This window comes from Arachis ipaensis, chromosome B07 (assembly GCF_000816755.2).
Source record: "Arachis ipaensis cultivar K30076 chromosome B07, Araip1.1, whole genome shotgun sequence".
In the NCBI taxonomy this organism is placed as follows: Eukaryota; Viridiplantae; Streptophyta; class Magnoliopsida; order Fabales; family Fabaceae; genus Arachis; species Arachis ipaensis.
Window position 1 is genome coordinate 15694266 of NC_029791.2, and position 16693 is coordinate 15710958.

General features: G+C 33.8%; 1 protein-coding gene across 3 annotated transcripts; it reads right to left on the reverse strand.

The window, feature by feature from the left end:
• LOC107609578 (tRNA threonylcarbamoyladenosine dehydratase) lies at positions 1708–15256 on the reverse strand. 3 transcript variants are annotated; one of them, XM_021107376.1, is made up of 12 exons: positions 15201–15256; positions 7453–7596; positions 7200–7243; positions 6496–6589; positions 5786–5933; positions 5147–5359; positions 4640–4774; positions 4050–4184; positions 3502–3717; positions 2973–3097; positions 2508–2565; positions 1708–2060 (listed from the first exon to the last, which is right to left on the reverse strand). In XM_021107376.1, exons 2-12 carry the CDS (start codon positions 7545–7547, stop codon positions 1944–1946), a joined length of 1380 nt encoding a protein of 459 aa, XP_020963035.1. In that variant the 5' UTR covers positions 7548–7596; positions 15201–15256; the 3' UTR covers positions 1708–1943. The 3 variants fall into 3 exon arrangements, with proteins under 3 accessions (XP_020963035.1, XP_016167066.1, XP_016167067.1); XM_016311580.2 differs by lacking the exon at positions 15201–15256 and having other exon boundaries at positions 7453–7714; XM_016311581.2 differs by lacking the exon at positions 15201–15256 and having other exon boundaries at positions 1710–2060; positions 2978–3097; positions 7453–7722.

Here is a 16693-nt window from a genome sequence, read left to right on the forward strand (position 1 = left end):
GATGTCAGGGTCCTATGCGTCCGTACATGCCACAACGTCCGGAAAACTAATAAATATCAAGAAAACAGTGCAAGAAAGAGAGAAATAAGAGAAATGTGGGAGAAATGTGGAGTCAGGAGCGCAGTGAATGACTTCCATTTATAATCGCTCTAGACTTATCTCGTTTACAGTGTAAAGGAGATAAATTTAACCATATCTCGTTTACACTGTAAAAGAGATAAGGCTCGTGCCAAACGTGATATGTTGCTATGTGTTCGTGCCTTATCTCGTTTACAGTGTAAACGAAATACGACCAAACTTATTTCGTACTGTAAATAAGATAAGTTACTTAATAAAAATCTATAAATATTCTCAAATTAAGTATATTCGTAATTAAAATATTTATTTTATTTATTTAAAAAAAAAACTTTGAGTATCGATTAGACGATTATCATCAATCGATGGATAAAGAAAGAATAGTTTATCACAGTTCCATGAAAGTTATGTAGTCATTTGGTTTTTATGCAAAATTCATGAAAACTACTTTCAAATGTTTCCATTTTTATTTAAACAGCGACCTTGCAGTATTGGATAACCTTGAACATTGAAATCATCCATTTAAGCCTTTGCATGGTGTGACACGTAGCATCATCAATCAATCAATCATCGAGAAAAGTAAAATTCATATGTTATTTAAGAGTAAAAAGAATTTAGGTATTGAAAAATGCTAGTAAACGAAGATATAGATATTATTAATACCAATTTGTAGGGTTATTAGACGGAAAATTTTATCATGTTACAGTTACATATGAATTAGTTTAATCGCAAAAATGAACATATTTTGAGAGTAGCTACCTCCATTATCATATTTCAAAATCAAAATATCTAAAGACTAGGCCGGAAAAAATTTAAAAACAATATAAAAAATAAAAAGCAGAGTAGCAGACCCATTATTAAATAGTGGACCAAGGTCAACCGGGATTCCAGCCCAGTGGATTTCTATTCTCATTGGCACTTTCTTTTTTAAATTTCCTCCTTGAAAGAGAAATTGTCTTTTTATTTATTTAATTTTATGATGGTAAACCTTAGGTTTTTTTCGCTTCATATTATTATATATATTCAAGAAAGGTAAATACATTTATACTCTTTCTTAAATAAAGAAAAAATGTTAGAAACTTACACAAAACGAATAAAACATTAAGAATAAAAGGGAGGTATAATATTGATTTTATTTTTTAATTTTGACTGAAATACATAAATAGAACAAAAATGAAACTACACAAAAGGTTTAAAATGTAAATATGATGAAAAACATGTTAAAAGATTATTTTAAGGCTAATTCTAAATATTGCGAACAAAAAATAGGTTTTTGTCCAATGTGGTAATGACAAGATCAAGTGGTGGTGATAGACTGATAGTGACAATAATGAAAATGAGTCAACTATAGTACAGATTTTTTAACTGTTGAAAAAAAAAGGTTTTTTTCTTAACTTCTTTTAAAAGAATTTGTTAATTTTTTCTTCATCGCATGAAATTAAAATATATTAAAAAAACCACACCAAACACACTTAAAATTCTATAGAATTTTTTTTTTTCTATAAAAGCCAATCCGAATGCAAATTTAAGACAATTACTTTTAATTGTTTAAATGATATAAGACAATTTCGTGGGATTTCCACTCAAACTAGAGGTTAAACCAAAACAAAAAACTTAATGTTGATTAAATAACTAAAAAAGGTTTCAATGCATTAAATAAATATCAAATATATTTTTTGTCCTAAATGTGTATTCCAACTAAAACGAAAAGAAAAAGAAGCCATAATAAGGTTGATAAAGTAAAAGAGAAATAACAATTACAAGATTTTTAATATTACATTGTTGATCTTGTTACATACTTCTATTCATAGAGCAACATGTAACAAGTTCCCTCTCTTGATTAAATTAAAGTAACAAGAAAAGCAGTATTAATGTGCGTAGCCAAAGTCAATTTCAGCTCGTTTTAACACTGCATTTACACTGTTGTAGAATTCAGGTTCCTTTTCCTTTATATCATCCAATGTTCTAGATTCATGCTCATCAACCTGAATTAACAAAGAATTATATTATCTTACAATGGAAACTTTACTAAAATAAATTAAAATTTTATAGTGGAGCATAACAAGGAAAACGAATTGTATTCATTCCAATACCAATGAATCTGAGAGTAAGGGAATTATTCTCATTCAATTACCATATAAGTTACTTGTTGCTGATTTTTATTAGTTGTTAAGGTATTGAGTTGTCTTGATTAAAAGGAGAGTTAGGAAAACTTATGATTACACAGTACAGGCAAAAACAGAAGTAGAAAATATGCTGACTGAAAAAAAAACATTTTAAAAAAAAAATAATAATTAAAGAATTATCTGGTTATGGATGTTTCTTTTTATGCCTCTTGTTAGTCTTGTGTCATTAGTTATCGATATACATAAAATAAATAGAATTCTTGAGACAAAAAGCTTTTGTCTAATACAATGGAGAAGCTAGATTACCTCTTTGAATTTCAAAAGAATTAAATTTGATATAGAAGCCGGCTTTTCGCAATCCCACCTAAACAAAAGAAACGCATAGAAGAATCAAGTGAGAAAATTTTCAATGAGAGAAAGAAGGATTATGTTGACATATTCTAATCAATGTCATTTAATTCATTAGAGAAAGAAAAAAAAAGCAACATCAGATGAAAACACATTTCAGTAAAACTCTCTTTAGTCCTAAGTGCCAGTTTTGTGAACCTCTCTAGTTTTGTGAAACTTCTACTACTGAACTAAGCACAGGGCAACAAAAGCCAGTTTCAAATTATTATTAACAAATAAATAAATTTTGAAGAACTTGAGGGGCGCACCAATATACACTGGAACAATCAAATGTTAAATTTAAATGGTCGAATGTAACCAAGAAATAGCTTGATAATGAGAACTAAGTAAATGATAATGGAGACAAAAAAGCTAACTGTATACCTTACAAGCATTAATTCATTAACTGATCGCCACATTCCTCGTCCAACTTCTTTCACAAGCTGGTCTCTAGCACTTCTTCCATGCCATAATTCTTTTACAATATACATCACTTCTTCAACATCTACCTGTAGAAGAGAAATAAACACAATAAGTAGAAGAAAATATGCTTTTTCAATATTTCATATATATGTCAAAATATCGCAGAAAACTTCATAATAAAATTTTTCTTACAGGCATGCCTTTGTATGGTCCTTTAAATTATGATGTGGGAAACCACAGAAAATAGAGAAGATAAAGGAAGAATTGGGATATTGGTGAATAAAGCAAGGCCACAGCCCAAAATTCTCCCAAGACTAACATCAGTGCGAAATCAAGCATTGAAAAAGAAGAAAACAGCGTAGGAAATGCAGAAAATGAAAGAAACAAGTTTCTGAGCATTAGAGTCTCAGGCTCTTGAAAAGTCAAGATATCACAGTTTATGGATAAGGAAGTTGAAATGAAACAAAAGGTTAAAGGGGTAGAGTTTTACCTGCACTTGCTGTGATGTTCCATATACTAACTCCTCATGCTCAATAAGGCGTTGATGGAGAGTATGGTAATGATCGGTATCAAAATTGACTATCGGTTCTGTTTGAACTTGAAATCCTGCTAATTCCGTCACAACATAGGATGCCATAACTTGTCCAAATATTGCAGGGATTGTGCCTAACACCGGTATGATACGGACCCTGAAGCCTGGTACTATCTGACAAGAGGACCAACAAATTAGAATGGATATGGCCAATGCCACTAAATATTGTGACAATCAATGAGAAGTAGCTGCAAAACAATGAACCTTTATGAATATGATAACTAAAAAGTAAAATATTCTATATGTTAAAAATACATAGTTTATTGCAAAGTCACATCAGGCATCTTACTACAGCAAGCATACAAAGAAGCCACCGAGATGAGCTGATGTTGATCTAAATATGATAACCATGAAAGAATGTTTATTAACCATGCTATTAAAGAATCACAAGTTGGACAGTGGCAGAATCTACTAGTGACTAAAACTGATTAAATAAATAACCTCACCTGGTAGTCTGAAGGATTTTCCTCTTCACCATTTGGACCCTTAAATGGAAGCAACTTAGCTTTGGGTTTTTCTAAAGAAAATACAACCGGGATGCCACCTTCAATGCCATGATCTTTCCTCAAACGGTGTCTCACCTATACAAAATTTCCATGAGTGAGTTGTATAACTTGTGCTAATAATAATAATAATAATTAATTACAGTATACCTGTTTTTTTACCCCCAAAAGAAAAAGAAAAAGGAATTACAAACAAAGAAAATCAAGACTAACAGACAAATGAAATCTGTTTTGGACAATTGACATCTAGCTGGAATTGATGGACATAAAAATCATATTTGTCAATCTTTTAAGCACACAAGTGCACCTTTTCATAAGCAATGTACATATATTTTTCATAATCGTAAGTAGTAACTAGCATATGGAATGGAAGGGCAATAATTAGTTTACTTTCATGATAATTGGGATTTTAGGGTGTAATCTACTAGACAGAGTGAAAAATAATGTTCAATTGTAACAAAAATTAACATATAAAGTTTATATTCTGAATTTCTAGGAAAAACATTGAAAAGAAACATAAATGGGAACATTACAGATCGAGACAATGGATCATTAGTTGACTCTCTTAAATCAGCAATGCGGATTCTAGTTGGATCGGCTCTAGCACCAGCCCCAGTGGCAGATAACACCTTCAAGCCCCTCCGTACACAAGCAGCAAGAAGTGCCACCTATTACACATGAACAAATTAGGCAACTGAAAGGTAAATTCAAAACCAAGATATCTTAAAAGGAAAGATTTCCAATGATAACAGCTTAGGCAAAATACATAATTTTTTGTATCAACAAAATACAGATATAAATGACTGAGCAAGTGAAATTAATAAATACATCTCAAATTTTATTAACTTTTGCAGCTTAGAATCTAAAAGAGTTGCAACATAAGTAACAGGAAACTGATGACTAAGAACCTCGAGCAGTATAGCAAACCAGGCCACGTATCTAGGGTGTGTGCGGTATGTACATACATGGGAAAGAAATAATAAGAGGCAGTATGAACCTACATCAATAAAATTTAACAGGGAGTAAACTTTAAGAGATACCTTAGTATCAATGTTATCAATACAATCCAAGACAAAGTCAGGGTGGCCTGACAAAATTTCTTCTTCGGTGGATGAATCATATAGCAGTACTTTTGCATCTACTTGGCACTCAGGAAAGATAGATGAGAAATGCTCCTTAAGGCACTGCGCTTTTGGGATACCAACATCTGCTCTTGTTGCAACAGCGTGTCGATTTAATGATGAAAGAGAAACCTTCTCATTAATAAATAAATAAGTATAAATATTGTATGGAAAATCTATGAAGTTCTAAAACCAGGGAAACTTTTAACATTGATTGCATAACCACTTTATCTTCTTATTACTTTGTTTTAAACCAAACCCTGCTTATTAATATTGTAACGATAATAGCATTCACAATGTAACACATTTGGAATCTTGCTGCTAGTTACAGATGTCAAAATCTTCAATGATTCATATTTAGGAGTTCCATTTTTAAATTGTGATAACCATTGGGAATTTGGGAGAATTTTGGACAAGAATAGGTAGGTTAAGACGTGATAGTACAGTACGGCAGTACCAATCAGACCAAGAAAGAAGGAATCACAAAGAGAAGTAGAGAACACAACTCAGACTTAACAATCAAACATGGGCAAGCGGAGAATCAATCACAGAAAATACCTGATCAAAGTCCACAAGAAGAAGCTTGCCGACCCCTGATCTCAAGAGCATAGATGCAGCATGACTGCCAACCCCTCCAAGACCAATGACCACAACATATGATGCACTCACTTTCTGCTGAGACTCAAAGCCAAAAAACTGAATGTTCCTAATAACAGAACGAAATTCCACCCCAGATAAAAACTGATTAGTTGAAATTGAAGAAAATGAATTGCCCTTATACATCCAATCAATAAAAGGTTTATATGAAAAATAAATCATACAAAATGGTTTTAGACATAGTGGGTAATGTGCTGGTGGTACTTCTCGCAAGAAAACTTTGCAAAAGCTCCAACAACCAAATACATTAACCAATTATATATGCATTAACCAATGATCCTTAAGCTAAAAGTTCATTCTTCTAAATTGTATTAAGGTGATAACATTTCATTGACTATACAATCTAGTCATGCGCCATTTAAATTGTAGACATTCATTAATATACAGGGAGGATATTTCATGCCCCATTCATTCTAGAATTAACAGCCAAGCGCCCAAGACATTCACACTATCATAATTAGCTAAGAAAGGATGAAGACCAAGTATATTGATGGACAAGTGCTAATGTGTCTCAAACTAAATCGTCTTAAAAAAAAGTGCATCATGCATGTCTTACCAATTAATTATTCAGCAAAGAAAGAAATAAAGCAATTGGCAATAACATGAAATACCTAGTTAGATGTTCAGAAACAATCTCATCCTTCAGAAGATCTTCATTAACTGCCTTATCATTCTTCTTTCCAGCAATAGTGCAAGTCTCAAGACCTGCATGAGGCACAAAGTCCAGATGGAGGGCATGTTAAGATTATCATAATTAAACTAGGATTTAGGCAGAAACTTGTCAGGTATCAAAAGTTGTTTATCAGTGATAACATATTTGCGGTTAATATATCTATTTTGATCGCACTGCAAAAGGTAAGGGTAGAATGTGATTGCATCTTGTATAACAAGTAGTTAAAACCCTGTCCGTTCAATCCTCCAATCACCTCAAGAACTAACTCTTAATAGGAATAGCCGAATATAGCACACTATATTTAAGAAGTGATCTTATGCAATGATGTTATGCATGCAGGTTATTGTTCTTTCCTCGTTCGGTAACCATGTAGTGGCAGCATAAACATCACACTATACAGGTAACGGAACACATTAGAAGGGTTCAATATATCACATATTCCAGTATTCCAATTCACCCCCATAACACTACATCCCAGCTTGCTCTTCAGCATTGAAAAGTGGTGACTATGTATGACTTCAACTTGCTTTACTTGCCAATATCAGGGAGCATATGATTGTAACTAAATAACTTCTTCTTTTGTAGCTTTTGTAAACAACATTACATGCATTCACTTCACATGTTTAGTTCAAAGCCACTTACCATTTAACTCAGTAGCATTCTTATTATACTGCCGCACCACTTTTCTGAAAACATAAAAAATATACTTTCAAGTTCAGTATTAGTTGATCAAACTAAACCCAGAAGCTAATCTAACGCAAACCTTAGTGTGAATCAACCACTTCACTTGGTTGGGTTATTAAGACAAACAGGTTATATGCAAGAGATGATTGAGTCAATAAAGGTGCAAACATTTATCATTGAAGAAGAAGAAAGAAAGAAAGAAAGAACTCACTTATGGTTTTGAAGGAGCCTAAGAAAGAAGATGGTAGATACAGAGCCAAAAAGAGCACCGGTTCCAACCAATGCTAAGTATTTACCTTTCTCCATTTTTCTCTTTCTTTCTCAAACGCAGACACGATTATGAAACACAAAAAACTTAAAAAAGCATCAAATTTTTTTTTATTTTTTTAGAAAAAATTTTTTTTGATGGGGAACACCGTGCGCCGTCGTGCTAATCGGAGGTTTTCTGGTTGTGTTGGTTTTGAGGGCCGAATTAGACAGTTCGTAATTGGTTGCATTTTTGGGGGTAAAAGCGGGTTTTTAATTTTTGGGTTGGTGTGTAAGCCCAGCATGCTTAACGCCCTAAAAATGTCTTAAATCTTTACAAACTTTTCCTAAGGTTATGTACCAAAAACAAAAGACTTTTTTTGTTTGATTTTTCATAGTATTTTTCGATAGGACAAATTAAAGACGGATTTAAGGTAGCGTTTGTTTTCGGGACAGGACACGGAGACATTGACAACACTTGTTTAAAAAGTGTTTGGAAGTAGAGACAATGGATAGTAGACATATTGTCTCCGAGACAGTTTTTTATATTTTTGTGTCCACTTGTAGACAATGATGGACACGGGATTTGGAAGAGTGGACACGGACAATTTTATAAATTTTATTTTTCTTTTTTTCCACTATTACCCCTTTTTACTTTTTCTATTGTGTTGTTCAGAGATACTTTTTTCTTCTTATTCTTCCTCTATCTCTTTCTTTTTCAGGTACTCTCTCCTTTCTGTATAATTTTTTATTGGGGATAGATAATTCTTTTTTTATCGTTTTACTTCCATACCATTTTAACTTTATATTATATTATTTGATTTGTAATAAAAATAATAACAAAAATAATTAATCTTAAAATTTTTAAAAGATAAATATTAGCAAAAGTAAAATTGATCTTTTAAAATGCTAAAAAATAATTTATAAATTGTAATTGATTTTATATAATTTAAAGAAAAATCAGTTTTTTATAAAGAAAAATCAATTTTTAGATAAAAAAAATTAGTTTTTTTTAAATAAAAATAGATTTTTATATGCAAAAACTAATTGTTTTTCATGTAAAAATAGTTTTTTTTAAATTAATTTTTTATTTAAAATTAATTTGGCTTATTAACTTAAACAAAATTTTTTATTAATCAAACTCAAATTTATTTTTTTTGTTAATCTTAACTATATGTATTCCTACATATTAATAATAAATTTTAAAATAAAATAATTATATTTATAAATTTTATTTTAATATAAATACTAATATATTTTTTTATTAAAATTTTTTGCCTCTTTAAATTTGACTTTTTTTCAAGTTCCGTCTGTACTCCTATGTACTCTCATTTTTTATTAAATTAATTTGTATTGATGTAGAAAATTTGGAATCACAGGGCTATTTTAGTCTTTTCATATAATATTTTAGTTTTGTCCATGTGTATCCAAACATAATACTAGACATTACATTAGTGTCTTGTCTATAGTATCTGTTCATACACTAGCCCAACACTAAGGCCCAGGTCCAAATACACCAAAAGGCCTAATCCAAAGATTGGTCTTCCTTATTCACCGACCTCTTTAGAAGAGGTCGGACTCAACACAGACTTCTTTCCAAAGAAGTCGGGTTCAAAAGATAGCTGGCAGATAACACTTATTCAAATAAGTAACTGCCCCTAAAATCTCTCAACCCACTTCTTTGGCGCCGTTGCCGGGGAGCTGGAGCTCAACTCTTGATAATGGCGGATGATCAACAACATAATCAGACAACCACTCGACATGAATAAGATGCAAGCATGTTAAAAAGAAGCTGGAATACAGTTTCTATGGATACCAGAAATTTCGTAAAAACTTCTACCAATGGGCAGATGTTAAGTTGGATTAAACAAAAGAGAAGAAAGCACCATCCCAAGGCCATTGTAGAAAGCAAACCAAGACGAACTCGAAAGCCAATTGAATAAAAGAATTTTCAATTCAGAAAATTCAATTGGTAAAAGAAGTTACGTGAAAAAAAAGACGAACTCGAAAGCCAATTGAATAAAAGAATTTTCAATTCAGAAAATTCAATTGGAAAAAAAAAGTTACGTGAAAAAAAAATGAACTCCAAAGCCAATTGAATAAAAGAATTTTCAATTCAGAAAATTCAATTGGCAAAAGAAGTTACGTGAAAAAAAAATGAACTCGAAAGCCAATTGAATAAAAGAATTTTCAATTCAGAAAATTCAATTGGCAAAAGAAGTTACGTGAAAAAAAAAAAGAGGAAAATGGAACGTGACTAATCCCAACCTCTTCGTGAAATAGGATGGACAATGACATTTGTGCCAACTTACAATCTCGGAAAAATCCATAATACCCACTCATGGAATGGAGCAGTTGCATGTTTCAAATACACAGCATCAGCCAATTTGAATGCAACCCAATCCGACAACGGAGTGATGAATCCAGTTTTTTCTTCCGTGGATTCACATGTCAATTACAACAGTGAATAACACAAAAAATTCTCATGCTACATCTTTCGTTGGTTGCTCACAAATTACATCACTGTCAATGAATATGGAAAGAAATATTCCTGTGGTAGAATTTGATGTTGTTTGCACACTAATAAAGATGGATGCCTTTCAGGAAGAAAACTGGAATCTGATCCAAAGAAAAAAGAAAGTCGGGGTGATAAAGGCCCAGTCTTCATTGGAGGGGATGATGGTCAGACTTTTCTTCAAAGGTCAGATGAGCTGGGAGCTCACAAAGAAAATCCGACCTCTTTTAGAGAGCTCATGAAAAAAAGTCCGACCTCTTTTAAAGGTCAGACTTTACAACAAGGTTGGATGAGCCGAAAGCTCAAAAAGAAAATCTGACCTCTTTAGAGAGCTCATGAAGAAAAGTCCGACCTCTTTTAAAGGTCAGACTTTACAATAAGGTCGGATGAGCCGGGAGCTCAAAAAGAAAATTCAACTTCTTTTAGAGAGCTCATGAAGAAAAGTCCGACCTCTTTTAAAGGTCAGACTTTACAACAAGGTCGGATGAGCTGGGAGCTCACCAAAGAAAATCCGACCTCTATTAGAGAGCTCATGAAGAAAAGTCCGACCTCTTTTAAAGGTTAGACTTTACAACAAGGTCGGATGAGCTGGGAGCTCACAAAGAAAATCCGACCTCTTTTAGATCCCACGAAGAAAGTCCGACCTCTTTTAAAGGTTAGACTACAATGAGGTCTAAAACCTCATTGCTCAGAAGAACCCGACCTCTTTAGAGCCGACAAGTAAAAAATCCGACCTCTTTCATGATCAACTCTACAATGAGGTCAAAAATCTCGAAGATTACCAAAAAGAAATTCCGACTTCTTTTAAAGATCAGAGTCTACAATGAGGTCGAAAACCTCCAAGCTTAGAAAGAAAGTCCGACCTCTTTCCAAGCTTAAAAAGAAAAATCCGACCTCTTCTAAGGATCCAAGCTTATGAAGAAAATCTGACCTCTTCTGGGGATTCAAGTCTACAAATAAAAATCCGACTTCCTTTAAGAGCTTACGAAGAAAATCCGACCTCCTTTAGAGGTCAGACTACAATGAGGTCAAAATCTCTGAATTTATAAAGAAAAATCCGACCTCTTTTAGAGCTCACAAAGAAAAGTCTGACCTCTTTTAAAGGTCAGACTTTACAACAAGGTCAGACAGGCTTAGAGCTTATAAAGAAAAGTCCGACTTCTTTCTTGAGGTACAACTTTGAGAACCAGATCCCAAGCATAAATGGCCATGAGAAGGTCATACGAAGAAATTTCTCAACTGACAACCTCGTCTTGATCCAAAATGACATCGGACGAAGAAAAGCCAACACCAAAATGAAAAGATCCAACAAAGTCACTTAAGACTTGAAAAAGAACTACTACAACATACTCGACTTACTCGAAAACAATCTACCTAGATTGTGCCATATCTACAACAAAAGGGATACTACAGCTAGAAAGCGCACCTTACTTCCTAATGCACACTTTTTCTGACTTGAAGTGACGAGATCCAAAGTGGTGTAAGAAGTTATAAATGCAAATCGTGGTCCGACCTCATTAAGCCACTTGTACTAAATCAAGCTGGCAAGGGGCAAACCTAAAACGAATTGCACAAATAACTTAAGGACAGCGTGATCATAATCAAACATCAACACGAAGAGGACGTAAACCTGACCTCACAACAATTTGTTTAAAACAAATTGAAAAAGGGTGATGATTTATTATAAGAATGCCTCCTCAAGCCAAGCGATAAGTATCCGACCTTACTAAGTTAACACAACACGTATAAAACAAGTTATTCGACCTCCCAAAAAGAGAGTCCAAAATAACTTGTAAAAGTCACATAACAACAAATAGCAAGATTCAAGAATGGCATGACTGAATACTCGAGTCCGACTTTATGAAGCTCGACCTCGAGTAGGGGCACTGGCTTATTATGAGAGCCAAGTCCAAAATTATTAACCAAAGACAACATTCTACAATGATGCTAGAGCATGAAAGAAGAACGTGACTCCCTTCCAGAAATCTGAGAGCAAACTCAGATAAGGAAAGAGCTCTTGAGACAAAGGATGGCTACGAGATTCGCCGCAAAAGACCTCATCTTGATAAGAAAAAATATCAGGCTACTGAGTTCGGGCGAATGAAAGCTGACAACAAAAAGGACAGGACCCTACAAGATTACTGAGATCTTAGGAAAAGGTTACCGACTTAAACGGCACCGAGTTACCAAGGTCGTGGCATGCTTGTAACATAAAAAGGTACTATAGTTAAAAGCAAACTCTACTCACTGATGTACTCTTTTCCCAACTGCATGATTTTTTTTCCAAAAGGAAATGGTTTTTCTGAAGGGGGATTTTTTAATGAGGCATCACAGTAGAGACTAAGGGATCATAGATAGTGAAAAACCCTTAGTAGCAGTAAAAGTACCTTCGCAAATAAATAAAGATCTTTGATCTCTTATAAATTCCTTCTCGTTTTTCTTTCTTTCTATGAAACGCGCCGACTTAAGCTCGACAAAGCGTGAAAATCCCATGAACCGACCTAGATGGTCGTCAGGATAAAACGACGAGGTACAAGTCGGTGTAAAGAGGTTATAAAAGTCGATCGTAATAAAACTCGGAAATTATCTGACTTACAAGTCGGAAAAACCGGGAAACAAGGAAACGCATCGCAAAAATAACCTAAATCATAAGAGCTCAATAAATCAAAAATTGAGTATAAGGAATACCAAAAAGAGATCAGGAAATCTATTGAAAGAACTAAGGCAAAAGGCTATCCCGAGTTGTTAAGGAAAACTTAACTTAAAGAAAGAGACAGTCAGCCAAGAAAAAGGTTTTTCAAAACAAAGATCAAAAAGGTTTTTTCTAAGATTACTGAAATCTTAAAAAAGGGCTACTACAAAGTGTCTAACTTCGAGGGTGAAAAACTGCCAAGGTCGCGACACACCTCCAATATAAGGAGATACCACAATTTCTTATGGAAATTGATTTTCTACAATTAACACACACCAACTGAAGCTCGATAAACCGTAAAAATCACAGGCCGATCATATAGAAATCGCCTGGATGAAGCGACGAGGAACCAATTGGTGGAAAGAAGTTACATATGCGAATTGGAAAGAAAACACCTCAAAACAGCTCAAGCCAAACGGGTTGAAAAAGTTGTGTTTAGAACAAGTCGCAAAAGTAACTTAACTAAATATGCCCCTCGAGGCATAAATACGATTTAACAACTCGACCCACACGAATGAATCGTACAAAATCTCAAGCCCCCGATCTCATCTCTACAAGTTCTAAAAATAAACGACCTAGTCGTATAAAATAGAACAATTTCACAAAAACAAGTTGTTCAAAGAAAACTTATTCTAGCATTCACAACAACATAAGGACAACTCGGATTAAACGAGTTGAGTCAGTCAACCATATTTTCAATGAAATTGTGTTAAGCACAAGTCGTGTCTACCTAAAAGCAAAGCTTTAAAAGTGATTTGTATCAAAACAAATCATTAAAGCAAAGCATTAAAAAGTGATTTGTATCAAAATGAATCACTTCAACCAAATGACTCGTATAGAAACGAGTTAAAAAGGAAGGATTGTAAACGTTTTTGACTAAAATCGAAACGTAAAAACTATCTTCCAAAACAACTTGGATAAAACAAGTTGTATCATACACAAGGATGATAACCTTGTAAAAACTAGAAAGGGGAGGGAATAAGCATATAATCTCTTCACCTAAGGCACCAATTTATACTCGACAAAGCGCAAAAATCACGAGCTGACCTTTTCAATGGTCGCTCGGATAAAGCGACGAGGTACAAATTGGTGTCCAATGGTTATAATACGGTTTGATGATTTAAAACAACTCAAGTCCATAAGTTGAACAAAATCGAGTAAAAAAATAACCATATGATCTAAGTAATTTGTATTAAAACAAATTGCGCAAAACAACTTGATATATAACGAGTTGTGCTTCGAAAAAAGTGACTTGTATAAAAAACAAGTCATCTAGAAAACTCAGAATGAATGAGTTCAACAAAAAAAGGCTTCATTCAAAAATCCTTTCTGCTTGATTGCTCGAGTCCGACTTCATAAAGCTCGACCTCGAGCAGGGGCATAATGGATAAAGCAACGAAGTCCGATGGTTATAAAGATGATCTGATACTTTAAAAGGACTCAAAATAAACAATTTGTACTTGAAACAAGTTGTGAAGTCCTAAAAAACAGCTCAAATTTAAATGAGTTGTATGAAATTAGATCAAGAAATAGCCACGTTTTAATTAAACGATTTGAAATGAAACAAATCGTAAGACCTTAAAAACTACTCGAACGAGCTAGATGAGGTTATACTAAAAAATAATTACGAGTTTTGAAATAAACGATTTGTATCAAAACAAGTCGTAAGAATTCAGAATAAGTTTCAGAAGGGTGATTTGTATTAAAACAAGTCATGTATCCTCAAAACAACTCGAATTGAATGAGTTGTATGAAACTAGGACAAGAAATATTCTTTGGTTAAGCAAGATATGCTAAAACCAATCATACAGAGCCTACAAGCCCGAGTTCAAATACTCGAATCCAACTCTTAAGAAAAAGAGATTGAACTCGAGTAGGGGCACTGTTCATACACTAGCCCAACACTAAGGCCCAGGTCCAAATACACCAAAAGGCCTAATCCAAAGATTGGCCTTCGTTATTCACCGACCTCTTTAGAAGAGGTCGGACTCAACACAGACTTCTTTCCAAAGAAGTCGGGTTCAAAAGATAGCTGGCAGATAACACTTATTCAAATAAGTAACTGCCCCTAAAATCTCTCAACCCACTTCTAGAAGCCATATCCCAACAATCCCTAAATAAAGGGACGGTTATCCACCTAAAAATGTGGCACTACTCCAACGGTGGTTATTGGATCACCACTATAAATACCCTGACACCCCTCAGGTATCTCTAAGTTCCAATACACTTAAACCTGCTTAACCCCATGCTGACTTAGGCATCGGAGTGTCTTTGCAGGTACCACCCCCATCTCTTGGAATACACAACTCGGAGGCGGCTCCCAGACGTAAACCAAGTCGGAGACCACACTCCTCCAGCGCTTGGGCCTCACAAACAAGCCCAACCACCGTCCGGTTCTAAGTAAGCCCCGGAACAGTATCCAAACACAATACACAAAAGATAATTTTTAGTGTCTCCGTCCTATTGTCTCCGTATCAGTGTCATGTTCTGTCCTGTCTCTAAAAAGCAAGGTTGCGAGAACCGGACCGGTCATCGAACCGGTCGAGTTACTGGTTCAATGGTTCAATCAGGGTTGAACCGTAGTTAAACCAGTTTAATTAAATATAGAGTAAAATCATAAAAAATTCAATACATAATTTTAAAAATTTAAATTCAATCATTTCTAAACTAATAAAATTCAAAATTTAACAATTTCACAAAATAAATTATTCATAATTTATCATTAAAAGTCACCATCACTTCACAAAATTAAAGCATTCTGTCTATGAAATCACCTAAATTGCAAGAAGTTTGAGCATTTCACTCATTTAGGTGTTTTCATAACAAAAATAACATCAACCACAAGCATGAAGAGCTACCATGAGCAATGGATAAACATGAGTTTCATAACTTAAACAAGCATCAAGAGACAACCCAAAGTGCATTATTCTTGAACAATTTGCCTAAACAAAGAGTGGTTCAAACTATATGGTAACTACAACATATAATTCAAACTCAAAGCATCACAGAGGCATTTAATCGAACACCTAGCACGCAATGTACAAATTTAGCATAAACAAACAAACTTCAGCTACAATGCTTATCCATTCAACAACTTCCACACTTAATACAGCCAAACACAATAACAAATAGAAGTAACCAAGCTTATATAAGCAAGCAAAGCATCAGCCAACCGAGAAATTTCCAATTCTCAAAACTTGCAACAAACCTAGAATCTACAAACTGAACTACCTTATTCCAACAACCTAGAATCCACTAACGAAAATAAAAAATCCAACTAAACTAATGTAGAACAAACTATAGAATTAAAGCTAAACAAAACAGCAAGAGAAAACAGATTAAAAAAAAAAATAGCCAAAACGACGTCGTTTTGCTTTTGAATTTCCAAACCACTGAACCGCCAAAAAATCGGACGGTTCTTCCGGTTTATCGGTTAACTGCCGGTTCGATCGGTTTTTTAAGTTGTCCGGACCAGTTAAGTAACCGGTTTCCGATTTTTCCGGTTGAACTGGCCGGTCCGGTCCGGTTTTCAGAACCATGCTAAAAAGTAAAAACAAACGCAGCCTAAGTTCTATTTATAAATTTATTGTTGCTTAATGAATTGTTGTACGAAAAACATAGAATTTAAATTTTTGATACTTACCTAAAAAAACTTGTGCTGATCACTAGTTGAAAATAAAAGTATTCTAAAGGCAGGTAAAATAAATAAAACCCAAACAAAAAATTTCTTTTGTACCAAAAACGAAATATTACCTTATTCGGTCCTGTTTGGCGAAAGAACAAAATTGAAAATGAGTTAACCAAACCCTACTTAAAAAGGCTTAAAGCTATATCTAGCCAAAAAAGAAAGAGAGGGGGGCTTAAAGCCATTGTGATCAATGTTTTCCAGTAATACGACAAAAAAACAAGTGTTTTCCAATAATAAAATTGAATGAATTCAGCTAGTATATATTTTTAATAGAAGTTATCAATATATTTTTTTTGGTGACTAGAAGTTAT

Excerpts from the sequence above, each read along its gene's own strand:
- LOC107609578 (XM_021107376.1), bottom strand. The coding sequence starts at position 7,547 with ATGGAGAAAGGTAAATACTTAGCATTGGTTGGAACCGGTGCTCTTTTT. Across the intron at positions 5,360-5,785 it reads TTCTTGTGGACTTTGATCAG|GTTTCTCTTTCATCATTAAA; the intron begins GTATTTTCTGTG and ends ATTAATGAGAAG. Across the intron at positions 4,185-4,639 it reads ATGATCCATTGTCTCGATCT|GTGAGACACCGTTTGAGGAA; the intron begins GTAATGTTCCCA and ends AATTTTGTATAG.